At 39.1% G+C, this 23,859-nt stretch overlaps 1 protein-coding gene across 13 annotated transcripts in view; it reads right to left on the bottom strand.

The window, feature by feature from the left end:
* The window catches only part of ncam1b (neural cell adhesion molecule 1b), a 63,978-nt gene that overhangs the window by 16,445 nt on the left and 23,674 nt on the right, over positions 1-23,859 (bottom strand). For 6 of the 13 annotated variants that reach the window (XM_068584729.1, XM_068584720.1, XM_068584728.1 and 3 more), the window contains 10 exons: positions 19,650-19,724; positions 18,692-18,901; positions 17,220-17,363; positions 15,573-15,710; positions 15,084-15,201; positions 13,572-13,732; positions 11,136-11,278; positions 9,612-9,635; positions 3,589-3,618; positions 151-301 (listed from right to left, as the gene is read on the bottom strand). In XM_068584729.1, coding sequence (XP_068440830.1) covers positions 151-301; positions 3,589-3,618; positions 9,612-9,635; positions 11,136-11,278; positions 13,572-13,732; positions 15,084-15,201; positions 15,573-15,710; positions 17,220-17,363; positions 18,692-18,901; positions 19,650-19,659 — 1,129 coding nt within the window. In that variant the 5' untranslated portion in view covers positions 19,660-19,724. The remainder of the gene's footprint in view (positions 1-150; positions 302-3,588; positions 3,619-9,611; positions 9,636-11,135; positions 11,279-13,571; positions 13,733-15,083; positions 15,202-15,572; positions 15,711-17,219; positions 17,364-18,691; positions 18,902-19,649; positions 19,725-23,859) is intronic. The other 7 variants (XM_068584721.1, XM_068584726.1, XM_068584734.1 and 4 more) reach the window with 2 other exon arrangements.

Below are 23,859 nucleotides of genomic sequence, written 5' to 3'. Positions count from 1 at the left end.
TCTTCATTTTTATTAAAAGTGAGCTCAACGTGATTAAAAATGACATATTTTACTGAGTTAAAAAGGGCGCATGACTCGTCGCTGTTATTATGGCACTCATATTATAAGCCGAAACACTTCTATCAAGAGAGAAGGAAATACTGTACTCACAGCGGACCTCCAGAAACGCCAGCTGATCATCCTCTCCAATGGCACTGCGTGCTGTGCACAGGTACTGACCCGCGTCTGTATACTTGACATACTTCAGTGTGAGGGAGGACACACGAGCATCACTTCTCACCACTACATTTCCATCCGGACTCTAAATGGGAGCAGAAAATAGTTTGGTTTAGAAAAAAAATCACAACTCCCCCCCCCCATGAGTTATTCTCATTACCATATCGCACATTTACAAATGGCTCATTTACAAAAAAAAAAGAAGTGTGACCTGAAAAATAACACAAAAACTTCAGATAGCTTGCCTTTTAACGACTAGATGAGACATTACGCTAATGAAAAAGGCCCCGTCTGCTCCGTAAAGACGTGGAAACATAAGGACACAGTCGACAGAACAGGGGAGCTTATCAATAATAGATGAGAGAAGCACTAGAAACCATCCAGAGCTTTTCACACGGAGGGCTTACCAACTTGTGAAATACGCTGACGCCTGACGCTAGACACCAGAGCATTACCCTCCCTACATGCCACACTTGCACTTTTTATGTCGGGGCTTAAGAGTCACTGCACACAATCAGACATTTTCAGGAAAAATGGCACTTTAAGTTTACGACTTAAGGTGTTTCTTTGGTATTGTAGTGTTGAAATGCTCTCTTAACCCACATCCAGCACGTGCCCCAGTTTCAGCATTTGAAACCAGGATAGCAAGAGACAGCTGGCTAATGAGATGTGTAAACGACCCCGGTGCTCTAAAGATACCTGGTTTCATTAACTTGATAGGCAGAGTTACAACATCCGACCATAAGTGGCTTCCTGGCCTTCAGGGTCAACAACTCTGTGTTGTTGTGGCTGCTGTTGTCATGTGACACTAAACCACGGGTGTACAGTTTCAGACCAAAGTTCTCTTTTTAACTAATTAAAATATGTATTAACTAATACATATCTAAACCTTCACTTTCCTCGAGTGCTTATTAATGCCGCTAATGGAAGAGCAACTATTCAAACTTAGCAAGTCTGAAGATTGGTTTCTAGTTTGGGACATTATTTTTCATATAGTACTCTTTAATACAGTGAGTTTTGGGGATTTTGGGGATTCTTTTTTTTGCAGAATTGAATATTTAGGCCTCACTATTGGTCACCTTCATGGCTTGGATCCAAGCTGCTGCAGGCAAAACAATGACACGGATGCTTTTACACATATTGAATGAGGGCCCAGTCTGTGCAGCCATGTAAGAGAAGCCCTCGCCAGTTTGTATGCAAATTCCACAGACAAAGCATGTCTGGGACATTCATTATGCATAGCGGATAGCAGGACCAGGAACTCACTTACATAACACACTACCCTTTTATTCTGACCTCTGGGCAGAAAGCATTCTCCCTCGACCCCCGCTGCACGGCTTTGGACACTTGCTTCTGTGCAACATGCCACACTGTGCACCGCTTCAAAGTCCTAGTTAGTCGGTAAGTTTCAACATTGAGTCCTTTTTTAATTGTGTGCTACTACTTTTTAAATAATGCAGCATCCAAATGTCAAGAACCAGAAAAAAAAAACAGATGGACAGTTTCCCAATTTGAAGCCCATAATGAACATAATCTACAGGAAGGAAATCATATCAAATCATTGTGATTCATTAATATTTTGGTGTATGAATGCATGCTGCAGCATAGTGGTTGTCTATAGGAAACATCCTTATTAAACATCAATTATTTGTTGACTTTACTCCCTTTAAGAACGAGACACAAAACAAAGCAATAATGACTATCAGACAGAAGCTCCTCTAACAAAGCCGAGCAAACTGACAGCAGAGCTCTGCAACGGCTTCACCAGCAGAGGAGAGAGACCCTGCTGCAAGGCGAGAGCATAACATGAGAATACACTGAGGACATGTTAAACTCATGTCTCACCCAATCTTAACTGCTCCTGCATACAAATGCGCCTTCCCCTTAATGTACCTTCCTTCCGTGGCTTGTCAAATGAACACTCAGCTGCCTACGCACTTGCAACAAACATGCTCAGCATGCTCATATTGCCCCGCGCCCATTTTCCTCCTCTGTGTGGTCTATAATGGGATCTCTTGCAGAAAGACACACTGATCAATTCAGAGTGCAGGTGGACTAAAGCCCATATTCCTATGTCAGAAAGAGAGAACTAGTTAATGAGAACCAATGCACTTGCAACCTGAAATCACAAATGTGCTGCTAAGATATAATTTAAGAGACAACAGTTAATTCAAATATGCTACCATTGCAATACTCTGTTTTAAGGCGTGTGTGTTCTCGTTTTAGGGAAAAGGAGCCCTTGCTTTTGATAATCTTTACCCTTCTTCTAAAACTAGGAATCTCAGGATCTTATGTTTAGGCCTTTTGTCTATCTTTCTCTCTTTGTAAACGTGTTACTGCCTCGTACTGCGCACTACTGCTGATGCACAAGATGCAATTGCAACCAAGTGTAAATCACACAAAGCTAGTCATTACAGTCAGCGTGTGCTTGATGAAAAGTCTTCCTCACCTCCTGCAGTGAGTAGAGTGCAATACATTTTTCAATTCTAAACATTTGGTAATCACAGGTGTTATTAATGAGTGCACGTCAAAATGTCAATACTTCCTGATTGTTGGAATCAGTGAATGTAAAAAAATTAGCCTAATTCTAAAAGTGTGACAGAGCCGAGTAAAAGGAAAAGACCGACGTGTTTGATGTCCAAAGCTTCCTGCAACTTGAAAATAAAACAGCGGGGCTATTTGAAGAACCACATGATCTAAAAATATGTATTCAATTCCCTTCAAATGGTACAAAAGTAAAAATAACAATGGCAAGCCTCGCATTTGATCTTGCACCTGAACCTGTGATGAGCAACACCTTTATGTTTATTTGAAAGGCAAAATTATGAATCTGTACTGTCCTCTAGTTTGGTTAAAATTAGACATGAAAAAGTGAAATTTCTCACCAGTTTTCTCACATTGTGTAAAACACATATTTTATCAGGAAGTCAATTGGTGGAAAGCTTAAGTAGGCTGCTCTTTCTTTTGCCAATTTTCACCTTCTCTCAGGAACAGTCCCTCGCTCTGACATGCTGAGCACCTGCACAAAGACATTGTGCATGTTCCTTTATCTTTGGTCCCAAAAAATGAAATCTATAAAAAACAGTTTTTGATGTCAAAAATACATCTTTAAGTCCTAAATCAAGGATTGGCATCAGATTGAGTGAGATGTAGAGACGCTGGTTGAAGGACAGAAACATCTGACGTCTTGTATTGACTTGGGTCTGAAAGGAAAAGCGACCAAGACTCGGTCAGACCCCTCTACATCTCCCTCAGGAGTTAAAGCCTCCCTGGCCCTTAATTGATCAAGACATTTGATCTGAGTCCGTCCAGAATTGAATCCTCTGACATGATAATAGCTGGGTGTAGGTAAAAGTCATGCATTTAGAGTACCTTGTGTTGCTCGGGCCGAGTCCATGATGCCTGTAGAGGACAGAGACACAACAACAAACAAAAGGCAAAGCCATTCTTAGAAAGTAATCCTTATCCAGGCAAAGCTGGGACGCTGCACATTGCATGCAAGCGTTAAGTGTCCATATTATTTTTCCCTGAGCTGAATGATTGTGCCGGAAATCTGCAGATACAATAAGGTCTATGCTTTGGATTTCCATAGTGGAGAAGCTTATTATGTGACAGCAGGTAGTTTTCTTTTTCAAAGGTGTATTTCTGGAGGTTTTTTCTTTTTTTTTTTTTTTGTACCGCACGCTGGAACACGACTGCGTCCAGCCCTCAAAGAAGTCAGAGTATTGGCATCACGATAACAGAAATGCTTACGGATAAAAAGGTTATTGGTTTATCAGGAAGAGGTGAATCCATTACACTCCTGTTTGGTAAAAGGTAGTCCAGCAGTTATAGACTAAAAATCCATTTTTAAGGCTGAGAGCAATAATGATAATGTAAAATCCAATAAAACAGACTTTTCTCTGGCATTTTTGTCCATTTGTGCAAATAAAAAGCATGTCCTCCATCAAGTAACACCCGTTAGTAGTCATCAAGTCTCGCTGTGTTCCTCAATGAGCACGAGGGGTTTAAAAGAAGCAACTTTGCTGCACCTCTTCCTATCCCGCTTGCGACACCTGGAGATAAATCTTTGCAGACACGTGGCCTGCATTAGATGCTCTGCTCTGCATGTTAGCAGTACGTCTACACAGTGTTGTGCTATCAATGCATTTAAAAACCCTGAAATAGACAAAAATGCGATTTGAATAACTCATTCTTTAAAAATAACACATGCTTGCGTATCGCCCCGTCAGTGGTTATTTATAAATCTAAGAATGGGCGGACTGAAGATTATCATAATAACTAGGCCTGAGTTATTGTGAAATTGTATAAATAAATGCTTCTCCATGTGGCTCTCATGTCTGATTGGTTTATTAACATTTCAAATAATTGTGTTTACTGTATATTTTTCTGAAAATTACAGGAAGTAGTAGTATAGTTTATTACTAGCAAAATACCGTGAGTACATTTAAATTGATTTCGGACCAACATGAGTTTCACTTTTTATCATGTTATTCAGATTAACAGATAATATAAATCACACATTTCAAGATAAATAACTGATAATTCCAATCACGTTGGTCCTATTTCCATCTTTACAAAATGCAGAGTTACTTCACATCATTTCAGATCAAATCAAACCTCTGGATACAAAACAAATACATACAACTGTTCCAGTCAACATGCCATGTCAAATAAAATCACAATGACACTAAGAAGCCCAAACCCACAAGACGGAAAGCCGGTTAGAAAGCATGCTCTACGGATTTCATGACGCTAAAGAGAAAATGTTAAGCGTGACAATGAGATGTGATGACCCACATAGCAAAGAAAGTGCTGAAGCGTAACAAGAAGAATAATAAAACAGCTATTTCATCAGATGCAACTGTAAATAAACAAAAGCAACCGTAAATGAACTCACAATTCAAAATGAGCCTCTCTTAACCAACGCTGGTGGCTTGTAAACACATTTGGTGTTTATCTGATATCGTCGACAACCCTGATTCCCCTTTTACCATGAAAACAGGCAAAATAAGAGATGTAAGGGATGATTGAATACGTGCAAAGCTCATAGTGTGAGTGTGAATTTCCCTGTGCTCTTAAGAACATTGCAAGTCCTCGACTGTCACAGTAAAAACACACTGTGCACGTGCGTCATTAAAAACAGCAGTTGGCTGCCTAACAGGGGAAGAGGAAGGGAGGCGATCCAATTAAAACCAGCAACCCGACAGTCTAGAACCGCCACGACAGCACGCGCTCGACTGCAGCAACGCTCCTGCCGTAAGTGAGCCGACGTGTGTCGCCGTCATATCTGTGACAGATGTTTGTTTCTGACAAAAAGGACAAGGGGACAGCGTGCAAAACGGAAGTCACCGAACCTAGAATCACTTCCCCGAGCGAACGCTAGAACAATGTGATGACTGCTCCCTTGGGACTTCCAGCCCATTGTTATTCAATCCCGTGCAGAATTATCACCGGCTCTTTGTTCTGACGGGAATCGTGATGTCAGCGTGAAGAGGAGGCGTACTAACAGAGATACACTGAACGCACACATGTACAGCAGCCTGGCGGTGTTATGGGTGACGCCTGACTGAGACCGATGACTGTGCGTGCTGTCACCGTCCCGTGTCATTTACTGCTGAGCCGCCGAGCTTTTGCCAGCAGATCACAGAAAACTGGCGAGCGTTTCGGTGAAGAAACACTGACGCCATCGCCCCACGACCGAGCCGCTGTTGGAAATGAGCAGCCTTTTGTGTTTGGAGAAAACAATGCTGTCTTTGCAACGGCACGCGACACTCACAGCAGTCCTCTGTTCCAGAGGCCGAAACCGCTGCCACACTACATTAATTACACATTTTCTTCAAGCAACTCATTACTTCAATATTTGTGCACTTCTTTTCTCAAGTCTTTACTAATTGGCAATCTGGATGTTAGACAGAACAGACTTTAGTAGCAGATTTGTGTCCAGAAACTTTTTTTTAAATTAATTTTTCCTTTTTAATACAAAAAAATAGAAATATTGACCAATCAACTACAGAATACTTTGAATGTGCTTCTAAGTTTAACATTTGGTCCTATTTCACTACAACCTTCTTCTGAATAGTTAGGGTTAAAAATATTTTCAGAAAGTTACAGATTGAAAGCTTTGAGCATCGAGCAGAATGTTTAATATGTATTTAAATAAGCCGTTTAAACATTCATTACGTAGATAATGTACAAGGAAGGAATAAATACTTAATTTACATTTTCTGTAATTAAACAGACACACTTATCTTGAGTGACTCGCAGAAAATGCATTCAAAGGACGATTAAAGTTTTAAAATATAAACGTTAACTTGAAGAGCCGTATAAACAAAACTATCCCCAGATGAGTGCCAATTTAAATTTGAAACAAGGCGACGCAAACAAGCACCCACGGGTGTACAGATCCTTTTTTTACTCCTGTTTTTAATGTATAGCTCCGCAAGTTGTTTATTGTATGACACAATTATCTCCCTCTCTGCACACACACATTGTGCACTTCTTTTACTCACAGTTATAGCACATCGTTTCGAGTGGGAGGTAATTCATCGTGAATTTGTTTCTCCCCGTGTTAACCTTTAAAATCTGTGACAACAATGGGAAAAAAGGAAACAAAGCTGGACCAGAATTAAAAATTAAAAAATGAATGGCTGATCTGTCACAGAATATCAAATGTAAGGACTTGGAATACTTAAGGATTCTCTCATCTGATCTTTTTGCTCCAACATTACTGAGTAATTCAATACCCTGAGCGACAGAGAGCGTGTCCTCCACCTGTTGCATTTAAGTATAATTCTCACATGAAAGGTGACGGTAACATTATTAAATAATCTCTATTATTTTTAACTTGAACATGAAGCTCTACTGAAATTCCAAAATAAATAAATTGACAGGTTAAAAAGTGTTATCCAGGGTGTAAACGTTAGCTTTAAAGGGTACACTGTGGAGATTTAGACCAATAGAAGTATTATGGAACAATGTTTTACGTGAAGGTCCACATTGTGTTGTCCTTGTGCATGTGGATTGGATGCCATGCATTATGGTCCAGAGGAAACACTGCAAAAAATGCAGGGAAGGAGGAGAAGGCCACGTAAACATGGACGGAAACAACGCAGGTTTCAACTAATCTTTAACAATTAAATAATAGAAGTCTTTTAAGGCTTGATCAAGCCTATATTCTCGCTGGAAAGGTGGCCAAAACCATGAAAAAAAGGATTTTTGATTTTTTTAATTGTTTTTTAAGTTGGCATTCTTCTTAATATATGTGAACTTCTAATTACACCCTGAAAATGTGGCATGAAGTAAAATACTCTGCTAATCTTATTGTAAGGCAAAGATGATGAAATTGGTTGTACAACAAAATGTCAGTGTATTACTATAGAGAAATAATCGCGGTAATCTTTTAAATGTATAATGTGACAGCTGTATTTAATAACTATTTTTTACATAACTTGAATAATGATATTATTTTTGTTTCACAACGTCTGTCGTCTAACGATGAACAAAACATTACTGATACAGTGTGTGTGATGAAGGAAAGTACTGTACGGGAGAGAAACCTAACACAGAGTCCATGTCCCAGATAAACTGTTCAAACAAGAAATGACGGGCTGACCGACTGGGGAACTGAAAACACATGCAAATGAATTCTGTGTATTCATCAGCACCACACATCTGAACTAGCACAGTCCAGCTTTGCACTGGTTATCTGAGCAACACAAAGATCTCTCATCATTATATTTTGCACTTAATATCCTCTAAAGTTTGCTCAAAAATAAAACAGCTGCATTTTTGTTGTTGTTCAGTTTTGCATGTCCACCCCAAACGAATGTAGTTTCAATTGTCACACCATCCCAGATGAAATACAGCTGTTACGATGATTACAGATAGCATGACAGACGGACGTCAGATGAACAAACAGAACAAGACAATTAAACAATTAGCAGCCATTTTCCTCATGCGTTCATCAGAGAGCGACTATGGAAATCATTTCCCTGGTTGATAATCAGAACTTTTAGGGGAAATGTAAAGAATCTGCATCTATGCTTTCTAGACACTCATTAGCGGTCATTCTGTAAGGCTGCTAATCATTTGTTTTGCTGTAAAGAGATGCCACAGATCACGAAACATATTGCAGACTGAAGTGCAAAACACGCGACCACCGCAGCACAGCTGTGCGTCACAAGACGCGTGGCGCTGCATGTCAACATGGGTGGGAAGCGTGTGTTGTAGCTGCCCGTCTCTTTGTGAAGGACAAAGAGCCGTGTGTGTTATTTATTTCCTCAGCATCCACAGAGTCCATCTTCACACCTACGGTACAGCCTGCCAGGCGAAGGCTTTCACGAAACAATGGAGGGATGCAAAGCCTTGAGAGTTACTTGAGCCTGTTTGTGACGGCTTCAAGATCACAAAAGAAGACTATCCGTCACCGGCAGACAAGGAAGTTGAGTTTCAGCAGCTGGCAGGTGTGCTGCTGCTGCAGCAAAACGCTGCTTCTCATGGGACTTCTCTACTTGATAATAGAACAGAGGCGTTAACTGTTACCGGGCGCTGCATTCGTTTGTGCCTCGCCTCTGAGAGTGTGTAGGTTCGCGAGAACAAAAACAAAAACTGTCGTGACGTGCGTCATATGGTGGTAGCGTGTTTTGTACTCCAAGTGATGCTTCACTTGAAACCTATTTTTGAATATCAAACACTTCAGCCCTGTAGGCTTGACAGTTGGTGCAGTGCCCGTAGTCTGCTTGAAATCATGTCAATTACAATAGATTTCAGTGGCAACCGATTTTCAAAATTTGGGAAAAATGCCCATTAAGCCTTCGTGCAGCAGGAATCCACTTCTCTACTGGCCACTTCTACGAGTGGTATGTTTCAAATGCTCACATTTTCATTTTGGTCAACAGGGTGTGTTTTGATACTCAAAAAGGTTTTAGGCGGAGCACTTTTACCCTCAATTTTGAAGTGATACTGACACAAATGTTAGACAAACTACAGTACTATGAAAATGATAGACAGACTGAGCTGGGCTTGAATCCAGGCAACCTCATGCTGTGGTAATGTTTGAAATGATCAGGCAACAGCGACACAGAAATGGCGTCTCTCTTTTATTACGTTATTAACCAAATTGCCATCTGATCTCGTGAGATAAGCTCCACACACGTTCCATCACAAGATCAGTGTGACACGTTTTTTACAGGCTACATTTTGGGAAGCATGCAGCAGTCAAATCAATTTCATGAACTCTGATGAGATCATTCCTTGGGGTTTTCAAGAAACAGCTGGGAGATTTTTTTCAATAAAAAGAGGTTCTTTGATTTCACTGGGGGTTTTCGTCAAAACCTGGAGGCATACTTTGCAAAACTACTCCAGTACATTTCTGTGCCACGTGGATTTCATACCTGATAGATCCTGTTTAGATGTGCCTGTAGGAAGAAAATGTAGTGCATGTAATGGACTGGCTCCAGAATTCCTCGATGAACTACAATATATCTCTGAAGCATTTCCCCCCTCATTACCTCTCAACTGTAGCAAGAAACCAAGGCATTGAAGAAGCATTTTCAATGTGGGCAATAGATGTGCGAGAATACCAATCAGGTATTCATTGTTTTTGATGGTTTGCAAATGGAATATTGCAGAAAACATAACCAAGAGGACATCCTATCAAGGATGTAATGGTTGGTTAAAAAAAAAAAAAAAAAAAAAATGGCAGGAGGATATCAATATATATTGATAGTCAATAGAACATACTAAATTAAACTTTTCAATCTCTAGCATGAGCAGAATGATGATAATGGTGATTGAAAATGCTAAAAATAAATATTTAAAAACACTTGATCGTTCAAGTGCTCATTCCAGCAAATACTGTACAATAGGAAGCAGATAAAGTTAAATAATTGCCTCAAATTGAATAATTATTTGGGGAATGTTATAATTGGGTTTCTGATGCAGATTTTCTTGACAATTTGGGAAAACTCAATAGTGTACTCCACATTACAGGCTGGGCGTCGCTGAGCTAATTACATGAGATCCTCTGGGCTATCGAGAAGAGGCTGCACATGTAGGGGAACTAATCATCAGTACGTAATCTTGTTGAGGAAACGGCAGAAGTCCCCCCACCTGTGCATGATCAATATACCTTTTTATGTAAAAAAAAAAAAAAAAAAGGTATTAAATTCCTCTCGTTGGGACACCGGAGTCCTGCAGGTTTGTGTTCCTGCCTGATGGTTGTTACCGTGCAGAGTGTCTCAATTCCACCTCACATGCTAATATGTAATAAAATATACTGGAAGAAAGTTAATTCCTTTTTGTACATGCAGGAACTGGTGCGTGAGATTAATTGACAGTAGTCAAACGGCAATTCATAAATAAGTTGAATTACCGCCTTGCGGCTGACTGCCACCCCGCCAATCCTCGAGTCCAAAGGGAGCGTTTGTACAAAATCAGCAGAAATTCCTTTGAGGTGTTCCTGAGATATCACCTTCACAAGAATGGTGCGGATGGATAACGTAATGCACACAGTCATCGCCGGCGCAGAGGGATGGAAATATATCACCAATTTCCAATATGAAAGTATCAGTAATCCAGTTAAAATACATTTTTATTTCTATATAATTTACTTTCTGTGCCATCTCCAGAGACAATACACCCATCACATCATCTTTGTTCTCTCTTATTAAACTCTACTAAGTGGTTTCACAGTCTAATTTCCCCAGTGTGTACTGGTTACTTAAAAACTTAAGAGGTTAGAATGTATGTAAAGTATGCAGCTGGGACTCAGATATATCTACTTTGCACCAGTTGTGGTTCATTGACTTCAGGTGGAAAATTGCTTGGAGGACATCGGCCCTCAAGGAGCAGCACTGAGTACCCAAGATTGAGATATTGAGCTTCTGCTGTCACCCGCAACGCCGTTATTATCTTACCTGCTCTCCTTCAGTGAAGACGTGCTCACCGGAACTCCAGCTGATGGTGGGAGTCGGATCTCCTAATGCCTCGCAAGTCAAAGTTACCTGCTCCTCCATCTCTGAAGTGCTCTGGTTTACGATGTATGTGATCTTGGGTTTGACTGTGAACACAAACATAAAGGTGTTACGAAGGCACGAGCACAACAAGACGAGCCAGGTGGTTCAGCTGCACAAATGCAATCAGTAAAACAAGCTGTAGATGTGTGATGTGTTCAAAAGGAGGCGGATGTGTAGCTTGATACTGGTGATACTGGGGGATTTCTATGGCAGCAAAACTGTGTTTAAGGTCTTCCAGTCCCAGCAGAGGGAAAGTTGTGATCACCATGTTTGAGTCCAAACTTACTTAATGTAATATTATTGTATTTAGCCTCTCTCAAAGGAGCCAATTTTCCTGTATGTTTAGATTTGAGAGAACTGTTGTGTAATTGGTGAATCCGAGCATGTTCAGCACTAGTCTGTGCTTTCATACATTTTATGTTTCACTCCATTATGAATGCATGAATTGAGCAATACATTTGTACATTTTAAATGCAAGTCTATTCATTCTAGTACTGGTAAATGCTATATAATTTAAAAAAATGTCAAGCTTGTATTAAAATGTTTTTAGCTCAACCAATAATTATTACATAAACAAAGGAACCGCAGTGTTGTCCTTTTGTCAATTCAAAATTAAAAACTCATTTGAAAAAGCTACAATTTAAATCTATTTGTAAAACAGTATTCAAAACTACTAAAAGCCCCATTCAGACGGGAATCACATTGCTGGGGAAATTTATATCAGGAAATTGCAGGCTGTGGTTTGTAATGGACGTGGACATTCAGCAGGACGACGCTAAAAGACAAAGTTAAAAAGCAAGAAGGTGAAAGGAGTAGAAATTGCACTCCTCAGACTTAACACTCAGACTTGAACACTATTCATAGAAATTACCGTATAATAATAATAATATAAATGTATGCTCAGACTTGGTATTGACAAGAACTCCCATCAGGATCAGGGGATGTATATATATATATATATATATATATATATATATATATATATATATATATATATATATATATATATATGGCTGGGCGAAGTAGAAAAAAAAATAACGGATTAATCGCATGATTTTTCTGTGATTAATCGCGATTAATTGCCTTATGCGCCAAATCCGATAATGAAGTAAAAACTAGTGTATTCCAGCTTTTATTTTGAAGTAATGTTATCAGAACAATATAACAGAGCTCTAGATCAACAGCAAGTTAACAAGTTACAAAAGCAATAAGTGCTTTTCATGTTTTCAGTTCAGTTTTTCTTCCTCGGTGAGAAAAGTCCAGTCTGTGTTGTCTTGAACAAGTGCACTGAGCATCTTGTGATGTGAGGAAAGTTCTCCTCTTTGAGAGAAGAGTACAGATCCAGAAGTGATTCTGATTTAAAGTGGACCAGACCGCGGGGTCAGGCACTTTGCGCATGCGCGATTAACTTTCCATCTGGACGCGGAGCCTGCTAGTGTGCGAGCACTTTGTCGAAGCTCTTGACGAAGCTGCTCGTTGCTGCCCCGTTGCTTACTGAGAACAGAAGCTACATTACAATACGTGCTTTCACGTCAGACTCAAATTGTCAACCCGGAATCGCGCGCGCTCAAAGTAAAAGCAGTGTCGTTGCATTTCATTCATAGCGTGTATCCTATTTATTTATTTTTCATGTTTGATTGACCTCACTAGACTCGCCGGACTGGGAGAGCCGTAAGACGCCAGGTCTGAACTACGCCGAGATTTAAAGCGATAAGTCCCTCCCAATGTAAAAAAAAAAAAACATGCAGTTGATGCATGATCAAATAGTTAACGCCGTTAAAAGACTGCCAGATTAATCTTACCGCGTTAACGTGTTAATTTGCCCAGCCCTAATATAAAATATATAGAATATATATATTCAGAACATTGTACGTACAAGAACAGATAACGGAGTAAATATTGCAGGTATATTGTATGGTAATCAATTTACCTGTCGCTCTAACGGTGACCTCTGTTGTTCAGGAAAATAAACTGAACCAGCAATCTCATTGTGAATGCATGTGACTACACGCACTGATATTGTGTTTTTGATTGAAATTATGGTCCTTACATGAGACAATAAAGACAACAACAACCTGGTGGGCACACGAGAAGAAAGGCAGAGCTCATTCCACTTGGCCAGTTCTCTGGATCCTTAAGCTTCATTTTTACATGAAACAACCACAACCCACACTGAAACAACACCTCATTGTGTATCCCTTAGAAAATAGACACATAACCATACTATTGTTCTGCCCCCCAACCTACATAGTCGTATACTTCATTCCCACACACTTGGAACATTTTATATTCTCACTTTAGCTCGTGGATGTATGTATATAAAATGTTCTGCCTTACCAAACACTCTCAGACTGAGTTCCTTCTCACTTTCCCCAGCCTTGTTCTTGGCAATGCAGATGTATTCTCCTTCGTCCAGCTTGGCAACATCCATTAATGTAATTTCCGAGCCGTCGTCATTGAAGCTGTATTTCTCTCCGGCCTCGAGAACCACGTCATTCCTGTGTGAAAACCATGATATCCATCAATCCGCTCCCATTTCAAATTGTTTAAATTGCACCTTTTAAAAGCTTTAAACAACATAATACAACTGTTTTTCAAATAATAACTTGAGAAAATAAGGAATAGTTTCTAGATCATTGAAGGACAAAAAATGAAGAAAGTTCAGTGATGACAAAAGAGGTGAAAGCTGGAAGTGTCCGAGCAGAACATAGGGTGAATGTTTTACTTCTGCAAGTGCTTTAACAACAACAAATGTCTTTCACTGTTGGCAGCCATATAAAAGAGATAATGCAAGTGTCTGCAATAACTTGTTTAGGGTTTCAATACAGCTCTCGACAAATGCCAGGTGCTGTCGAGCTGCACATTTACGGAAAATGTGTTCAAGGACGACACAGCACTAAAAGCCAGGGCTGTGCCCCCAATCAAAGCTGTCTGCACAGCTAACTGCTGTCTCGGAAACAAGACGAACAAAGCAGCATGCTATCAATGGCTGTATTCAGATACACAAATAATAGAATACTGTGGCTGTTGATACCACTCGGGTCTTTAGGTTTCACTCTTTACATGCACCTTGGATAACCCGTGAATAAGTATCCCATTGTAATGAATAAACCAGCAAGTACAGTATATCCCTTATATGTGTTGTTATTGTATGAATATTACACTGACAGTGTTTGAATTTGATTCCTGCATAGTGTGTATTATGGTTATGTATTCTGTAATAAACATTGCATCATGATATAATATTCATATAATCATGTATAATTAACGCAATTTTAAAAAAAAGCAGGCAGTGTGAGTTTGAAGGACAAATCCAGGCCATCAAAATGGTTCAGCAGCAAAAACAGGTTGAAAGATAAAGATAGAAGCTGAAGCCTACAGATTAAAACAGAGTAAAAGTGAACCACCACATCACCTGGTGATCCAGACAGAAGACACTGAATTTAAGGTACAACACTGTTCCTGTAAAGTTGGGTAGGTTAAAAAGCAAAAGCAGCATGTGTAGACGTGTTGTATACATTCAGTAGGTAACTCAGCATAAGTTTGCTAAATGTGCTAAATGCTATTTAATAATGTGCTAACATACAACGGATATATTTGAGGAAAAAGTTATTTAAAAAAAAATAACCAGTTAAGAAATGAATACCAGTTAATAGAAGTTTCTGGCACGTACATTAAGTACATTAAGTACATTAAGTCTTGTCTTTTATAGACTATGATTTCTATGTTCATGTCAATTCTACAAATTTACAGGTAAATGTTTAAATAATTAGGGCAATGTGCCGCCATCTGACAAGTGCTACGACAAAGCATTTGTCTCTCCGGTTGCTAGCAGAGTTTTTTTTTTACCTTGTCCAGGTCACCATGGGTTCAGGAAAGCCATCAACGGCACAAGTTAACATGGCCGGCTGCCCGACATCTGCCGTGGCGTTCACCTCTGACTGCCATACCCTGATGGTCGGGAGCACTGAGACACACAGGAGATAGATACATAATAAAAAAAGATGAATTGGGAAACAGACGGATAGATCGGCAGATAGTCGCACAGATAAACAGCAACGAGAGGGGGGAAGAAAACAGAGACAGAAGCTTTGACAAATTCAGAGCACTTATTTTCAGCACACTCATTTGCTTGGCTCAGAAGTTGCAGGAAACAGACTTCATTAGCATGGAACATCTTTGATACACAGTTGCTCTGGGCAACTGGTTCCACATTGATGCCGAGCCGAGTTGCCTCTAAGGATATACGGCTTATTCCGAGCGTCATGGGACACCTGCCACACAAAAACATGCAGACGGGAACAAAAAGGAAAAGGAAATAGCGCGACGTGTGCTCACCGTTCACAACGACCTTGATGACCCGCAGATCAATCTCGCCGCGGGCCATGAGGCGACCCTCGCAGGTATACGAGCCCTCATCCGTCTTCTTTATGCCGCGGATTTGAAGGTGATTGTTGCTCAGTACTTTGAAGCGAACTGAAAAGAAAGCAGAACACAAGTGTCAGCCCCGTTTTATATTTGAAACGTTTAAATTAGGCGGTATTTGATGAACAGCTGCTGCTGTGCTACATCACATAGTGATGTAATGAAAGAACGAAAAAACACATTGCAAAAGACTCCTTTTGATGTATCAATATAGCAATATCTCTGCATTAGTATTACAAATGTAATGTTGAATTTATGCTTTTTCCTTAGGTTTAATTAGTCGAATATGTTGTCCGTCTGTCAGGAATACTCCATCTAGACCAGCAATGATATGTCATTTCCACATTGTCAGAGTCCTATTTTTGCGCAACACTCCTTTCACCAGCCGCAGAAAATGAGAAATACGGCCCACAAGAGCTCTCACATTTGGAGATGAAATGCGAACCGAACAAATTTAATCATGTAGTATTTCAAAATACTATCACAACCCACACATGAGCTTGTGTTATTATCTTCCAGTGAGCGTTACCAACAATAATAACAAACACATTATGATATTGCTCAGTGTCAGAGGTGAATAACAAAATCAGTTCTGTTATCAAATTCAAAACCAAATTATTTTTGTTCCTTTCAAAGCACAGGATAAACCCTGGAGGAGACCGGCATAAAAAGCAGGGCAAGAACACCTTCATGTCTGGAATAAATCTGCATATCCACGATGCTTGTGCCTGGACTTGTATGTTGTCGTCGTCTTTAGTTTGTAGTAGTCCGTAGAAGTCCATTACAGGTGTCATAAATGAGTCACATTTTCAGTTTTAGGTTTGATTATTGTTGTCATAAGAGTGTATCCTTAAATCTTAACTCTACTGCAATACAAAGATGTTAGTCTGCTGTAAATATGTATGTATGTATGTATGTATGTATGTATGTATGTATGTATGTATGTATGTATGTATGTATGTATGTATGTATAATTTTGATTCTATCTGGTATGACTCATTTCAATGGGATTTTATACAAACCATTATGGAAACTATGGAAATGATTTATCTGTATAATCTAAAGACGTTCTTTTGCCATATGAAATGGATCTGATGTTTATATTTGAAATAATGACCTTTTGTGAATTCTTTATACTGATTCGATGAGGATCAGCTGGTATAAGAGGAAGGGGCGGGACCAAATATCTTCTTTTTAATTTTCTTATGTCGGTACTGTCTTTGACCTCATGTCAGAATTTACTTTAGAAACTCAAGTGAGCCTCATGATTTTGTTTGGTCAATTCAAGAGAAATACAATGACAATTATGGAAATGGAATCAACGTCTCCAGAGTTATTATTGGACCTTTTTTAACATGCGAGTCAATGAACAGAATCCCGTAATGTTGCACAGAATGTGACAAGAAACCAGGAACCACTAGACCACAGTAAACAAAATCAAACACAACACAAACAAGATCCTGTCATCTGTTCTAACTCGACATATTCTTGATATTGTTAACAACAAATCCAATAAAGAAGAAATATGACCCAGCCCAATGTTGTTAAGGGAGCGCTTACCATCTTTTTCCATTTGTATTTTCGCTCCTTTAAATTTCCAGAAGACAGTGGGTGGAGGTGAACTGATGACGTCACAGACGATGTTGGCATTGTCTCCTTCAGTGAACTCTTGGGGTGAGGGCACGTTTGTGAAGGTGATTTTTTCTGGAACATAAATTATAAACAACATAAATAACATAAAAATAAAACAAGTAAAGTAAAAAAAAACCTTCATGAGTCGCAACAAAACTGCTTTTTTCCTGTAAAAAATACTGAATGCATGCTTGTCAATTTTCACCAATCACCATCTTTTCTACGCACACAATATTAAACCCTGACCCATTTTACATCCAACTGAAGAGGACTTTCTTTCAGTCATTGCTTTGCAAGATCGTTATCACTTAAGAAAAGTCGCCGACTCCCCATTTTAAATCACCAGAACTAAAGCACTTCTAATTTACAGTAATTTCGAGAACAAATACACCAATTGTTTAACAAGGAGCTCTGCGGGGGGCATGGGATTAAATGCAAAAGTTGCAGAATCATATTCTACTTCCCAGCTATAAATTACAAGAATATGATATGTTTCTTCTTTATATCACATAGTTCATTTCTTGCGAAAAGCTTTAATGTAAAACCTTAAACACGCACATGCAATGTGAAAAAAGTGGCTATACAAAAATAAAACTGCAGCTTTTACACTCATTGCCTGCAGGGGGGCAAAAAGTGTTGCAATTGCAGCCGCTGTCATCTTCTTTGACTGCAGGGTGTTCTTTGATCTGCAACTCATCCTCATACTTCCCTTTAATACAGGTGGCAGAATGTGTATGTGCGCGTGTGTAACTACTCCGACAGCAGCGGTAGCTCGCTTCATGGGAATGTATGAGTTTGTGTGTGGACGACGCGCCATTTTCCATGAAGCGCTTAACATCTACAAACAGTTGAAATGGATTGGATTATGCTGCTCCAGTTGTGGGAGATGTTTGCACTTTAATAAAGTTTGGATAAAGATTTCGAGGTAACACAAGGTGAAGTATTTCTTTAACATCTACTGAGCCACGACAAATGCAAATACAAACAGAAAAAAAATGCAATCTTATTCTGCTGTATATTGATTTCCATATGCACATGGGTGACCACTTCTAATAACCTAAATAGGAAATGAAATGACAAGAAAAGTTCTGTTAGGGAAAAGGATTTCATCTGATGGACATTTGCTGATGCTTGGCGTTCATGGAAAATAAAAGCCATTACTCACAAGAACTGAACAACAGACAGGATCATTAAGCAGCCCTCTAATGGTCTTCCGACCGTTTATTGAACTGATGAAAAATGCATCCTCACTTGAAAAGAAAAAGAGTAATGTGTTGCCCTTGAGCAGTCAATAAAATACTATCAGTTCAATAAACATGTTTTTTTTCTACTTCTCTGTTCATGCTTTTTAATAATTTGGAGAGTGTGTGAGTAAAGGGGGTAGAAAAAAAACAACTTACGGAAGATTTTCACTTTGACGGTTGACTCCCCTTGCTGGTCTCCGCTGGTTGCGACACACTTGTATGTCCCTGCGTGTTCTGTCCCTGCTTTGTACAGCGTGAGGGTGGAGGATGACTCATCGTTGCGGGTCACTGTTATGTCTTGTCTGTTCGGTTCTATCCTGTCCCCGCTTGGTCCGAACCACTCTATGTGCCTGGCGACGCCTACAACTGAGAGCATAGTGGTAGAGCGGCATGTTAGAAAAACAGTTATCTCAAACGTACACATTCAACACCAGAAAAGGTCCGCAGTGCCCACAAACTGCATGTTTTTCGTGCTGAATGTTGCACTAAAGGTTGTTCATGAGCCTGTACAGACTGAAGCCGTTGGTTTACTGTCTTTTAACTCTGTACCAGCAAAAATCCAATAATAAACTCAGATATTTCATGCCATTGTTTTGCATTAAACAGATGGCGAGGGCAACGCGTGACGAGGGGGTGCGGTGTGACAAAAGGTCAATCATCGATTCAATTGATGAGCAGGACATTTAAGCCCTGTGGATAGATGTCTGTATCCTTAACGCCGAAATTATCAGGAAGTCACGACTTGTTTTTAAACGATGGCTTTGTAAAGCGATGTGCTTTTACATCAATGAGGATGAGACGTTAGTAATGTACAGTACTTGTATTAGTACTTGCTATTATTTGTACTTATCTTGGTCTGAGATCCAGTTATGAATGTCCAAATTATAACAATAAATACCAATTTATTTTTTTTCCAGAAAAAATATATTTCATACATGAACAAATTCTCATTTTTATATTTTCATGAGAATATGAACCCAAAACACAGACCTCCGTCGGGTTGACATGTCTTGGCAACTTCTCTTGTATGTGCAAATTGACAAGTTGGATGCAGGTTTGAGAGGAAAGACAATAAGATGTTGTGTTCACGGTCATCACAGTTTTGTAAACTTACCTTCACACATGAAGAATTTGGACTCTCCAAGACTAATCTCCCCGTGGCTTGGAGTGATCTGCACTTCCAATGAAACTACAACAGAAAAAAACAAGTACAAAACACAAACATTTAAAACTTGCCAACATAATAAATAAAGCACATGTTTATAAAGGAAAATCTGTACTTTTTATCTCATATTTGCTCATTCTCGGGGATATTATGGAGTTCACACTTTGTGTCTCACCGTGTATCTTTTGTTCTCAGGCCGAAGCAGAATGGTATTACTATTGTTTTATTTAACACCAACTGGAGGTTGCTCTGAGGCATAGTGCTAAATGCTTGATTATTATTTAATTGTAGATAACAGTTGGTACAAGTATTGAATGCATAACTTTAAACACACAACAGCAGTTAAAACAATAATAAATCAAACAATGTCTCATTTCCTGCAGTTGGCCCAAACTGCAACAGCTTTTTTTATATCTTTGCACAAACATCAACGTTTTTGACTATGTTTGAAAAAGCAATGGGTACAGGACCCTCATAGCGAGCAATGCCCACCGTGCACATCGAAAAAACTGACTATCCCGGTTTTGACTCCAGTAGCCCTATTGCCAAAAAACACCCTGGTATTTCCTGTTCCTCTTTTGCCTGCAGTCTTCCAGCACTGCAATTATTCAGTTAACACTCAGCGGTTGGTAGGAACCATTGCTGTGCTGCCAATGTGGTTTGAGAGGAATTACATTTAGGATGCCTAAAACCAAAAATCATCCCGTCTGTCTAACAGAATAAATACAGCGTGTCCCTCAGTGAAAGCGTGCATTTAATCAAAGATCGGATAAAAAGACAGAGTTCTGTTATTTGACACGGACAGAAATACGGCCTGAAACACTTCTGTGCTTAATTAGAACAAAGCTTCACTTGTTCCTTGCAGAATCTCCCATGGGGGCCCTGTGGTGAGACTGAGAAGTGTGACTAAAAGGGTCCAAAATGCCTTAAAACGTATTCGCCAGAGTGACCACAGCTAGGTACAACTGGCAAGAAAAAAGTATTTTCCAGAGCCAGAGTTAACTCATTTTAATTGATTGGGTTCCTTTAGGACTAAATGTCAGACATCTAAACATCAATTTATCTTGTGTGGGTGGGTGTGTGTGTGTGTGTGGGTGTGTGTATGTGTATGTGTGTGTGTGTGTGTGTGTGTGTGTGTGTGTGTGTGTGTGTGTGTGTGTGTGTGTTTGTGTGTGTAGTTAAATAATTAGCCTGATCGTCAAAGCAAAGTAACAAAACCTGCAAATACAGTATTTACTTTTGAGAAGCTGGAACCAATGACTTAAAACACTAAAGTAACTAATCAGTTATTGATTATTTCTCTGTGGGGGGAGTGATCAATTAATCACCTCCGATTTTAACCCTGGCTGACAATCCTGAACCAAAAAAAGCTCTAAATCAAAAGTATTAAAGCTTACCTGTCTCTTGTATACTATTTATTCTCATTCATTGAGTTAATCGTTGTTATTTCATACTGGAAAAATTCAACACCTCAACATGTGTGCAGTACACGTCTGAATTAAGACCCGAAAAAATGGGAAACCAATTTTGGCTCGAGACCTCTTTTTCCCTGTGTTTTAGTTGTCATAGGAAGCCCAAATTAATTCCAATACTTGTGTTTATTGTTTGTATTTGTTCAGCAAAGTCTTGGTTTTTTTTTTTATATTTGAAAAAAAAAAATCACTTTAAAAGATATTTTGATCGTAACTATGATATGAACCAGATTCCCCAAAAATGCCTCCTGGAGCGGTCGCTAAAACAGGGTTTTTGAAAGATTAGGACATAAATAATCTGACAATGAAACGAAGTCTTGGCCTAATAGGAAGGAGTTTCAGTCAAAAAAAACTGTGTCGTTTGATTCAAAAATGGAAAAATTCTGTATTTTATGCCAAAAGATTGTCTGAATGGGGCATGCCGGGACTTAAAACGGGAAGATTTTGTTTCCAAAACTCTGTTGAGTATACCAAAACTTCCAGACCAGGATATGAGTGTGTGTGTGTGTGTGTGTGTGTGTGTGTGTGTGTGTGTGTGTGTGTGTGTGTGTATGTAATACACACACACATATTATATAATATGATAACATTACTTCAAAATAAAAGCTGGAATACACTCGTTTTTACTTCATTATCGAATTTGGTGCATAATGCAATTAATCGCGATTAATCACAGAAAAATCATGCGATTAATCCGTTAATTTTTTTCTACTTTGCCCAGCCATATATATATATATATATATATATATATATATATATATATATATATATATATATATATATATATATATATATATATTCCAGATATATATAAGTGGGTGTAAAGTGTGATCCATCCCATCAGAGCAGCAGTGTCAGGTAGAAATAAAAGGAATGTAGGAAGATCACTGTTGTTTCTCTGCTTCATTATTGACAGCATGACTTGCAGTTCTTCAGTTGTTATCTGTAAATGAGCCAAATTGTTTCATTTTGTAGCAGGGTTTGATGTTCAAAGAGAAGGAGGCATCCAAAAAAACCTCTGATATTATTTTCATATGAACTGCTAGCTAATTCACTGTTATGTTAATTTAAGGATAAGGGTTTTGTTTTAATTGAAATAACAACCGTTGGTATTCATTTAGTAGAACAGGCAACTCATTTGCAGAGGAGGCAAGGAGATGATGATTAATCATTTCAAGTGAAGTTATTTTGTAAAGCCCATTATCACATCCAATGTCTGGAAGTGCTTTATATTGTTAATGGTTCCCTACGAAGCAAAATCTGTCCAAGCCAGCGTGGAAAAATAAAAAGAACCAGTTAAAATGTGGTCTAATTGTTGTATTTTCCATTTCTATTAACACTTTACTTTCTGATATCAGCTACATTCTAGTCCATTATAAAAAGTCTAATAAAGTAAAAGGGGTGAATGAAAAAAAAGCCCTGTTATATCACTCCGTGCATAGATGTACTATCAATCTGTCATATTTTTCAATTCCAAAGGAAGCAGAGAGGCGATTAAAGAGATGGGTGAGGTGCGGGGCAGGTGCTGAATGAGAGTCTTGTAGTGTTGGGCTTATTGGCTGGAATGACAGTAGTTAGATGTGCGTTTAAAGATGCTTCTGGACTAAAGAAAGTTTTTTCTTTTCAGAAACCTTTTGAAAAAAATGCAGAGATTTCAGAATATCGCAGAACTACGCTTAATGCTTACACTAGCATCGTGTTTCAGGACCAAGTTCAATGCAAAAGTGGTCATAAAAAAATCAATTATACTGATGTTATATATTCTGTTGCCGGTTTATTAGGTACGCCGAGTTAAAATGAATACAAGACAGCAACCCTGCTATAACCATTTACACCAATGCAAGTAGAGTAGTCTGAATATCTCTGATAGCTTTCAGAATAATTTAACAGCACCACAACTACAGCCTCCAAAATAAGCATCAAGTTTCAACACACCTGAACAACATGACGTTCATGAAGGTGAAGTTTATTGCAGGACTATTGCACTAGTTTCAGCTGGGTGCAACTTATAAACTTGCAACTGAGTCTACTGTATATCTCATACATAATTGGAAAAATAATAGAGGAACAGGTACTATAACTTGCTAACTGATAAATTGCTAACGTGCCAAGTCATCACAAACTGTGATCTAACTGGATCCGCTACGTGCATTGAATTAACGTTACCGAGTCAGAAAGCAGCAAGCTAAATTACAAAACCTGCCAGAGTACTTCACACACTGTGTTTCTCACATTAAAACCTACAAAGCAAAACCGTTGTCATTTCCTGCAAGCAAGCTGACATTCATAATGATGAACAGTCCCCCACCCTCTTCTATCTCTCGCTATATGTTTTTCTTCTTATTCTCTCGAATGTTACAGTGGAAGAACAATACAGCTGCACAGTCTGGGAACTATTTTCTAAATTAAAATGTTCCGTAGCTCAAGCAATATATCTTCTCGGATCGAAGGCAGCAGCACGGCCCACGTTGCACATCGTGGCGGACAAGACACTGTTGCTTATTTCCAACTTTTTCATCTGTTCATGTAATTAACAGGCTAACAGGCTAACAAAGAGATGCAGTCAACAAGAGATGCAGTCAAAGTAGCCATGTGAATCCCCAGTGAGTCTTTCATTTTAAACCCAGTCAGGCTGAGAATGACTGAAGATATACCACAGAAGGTAAAGCAGGAGAGCAGAAGCGTTG

The sequence above is a fragment of the Clinocottus analis genome, unplaced genomic scaffold (assembly GCF_023055335.1).
Source record: "Clinocottus analis isolate CAN_PGR_092001 unplaced genomic scaffold, fCliAna1.0.p SCAF_2, whole genome shotgun sequence".
Taxonomy (NCBI): domain Eukaryota; kingdom Metazoa; phylum Chordata; class Actinopteri; order Perciformes; family Cottidae; genus Clinocottus; species Clinocottus analis.
This window is presented reverse-complemented; position numbering and strand designations above follow the sequence as displayed.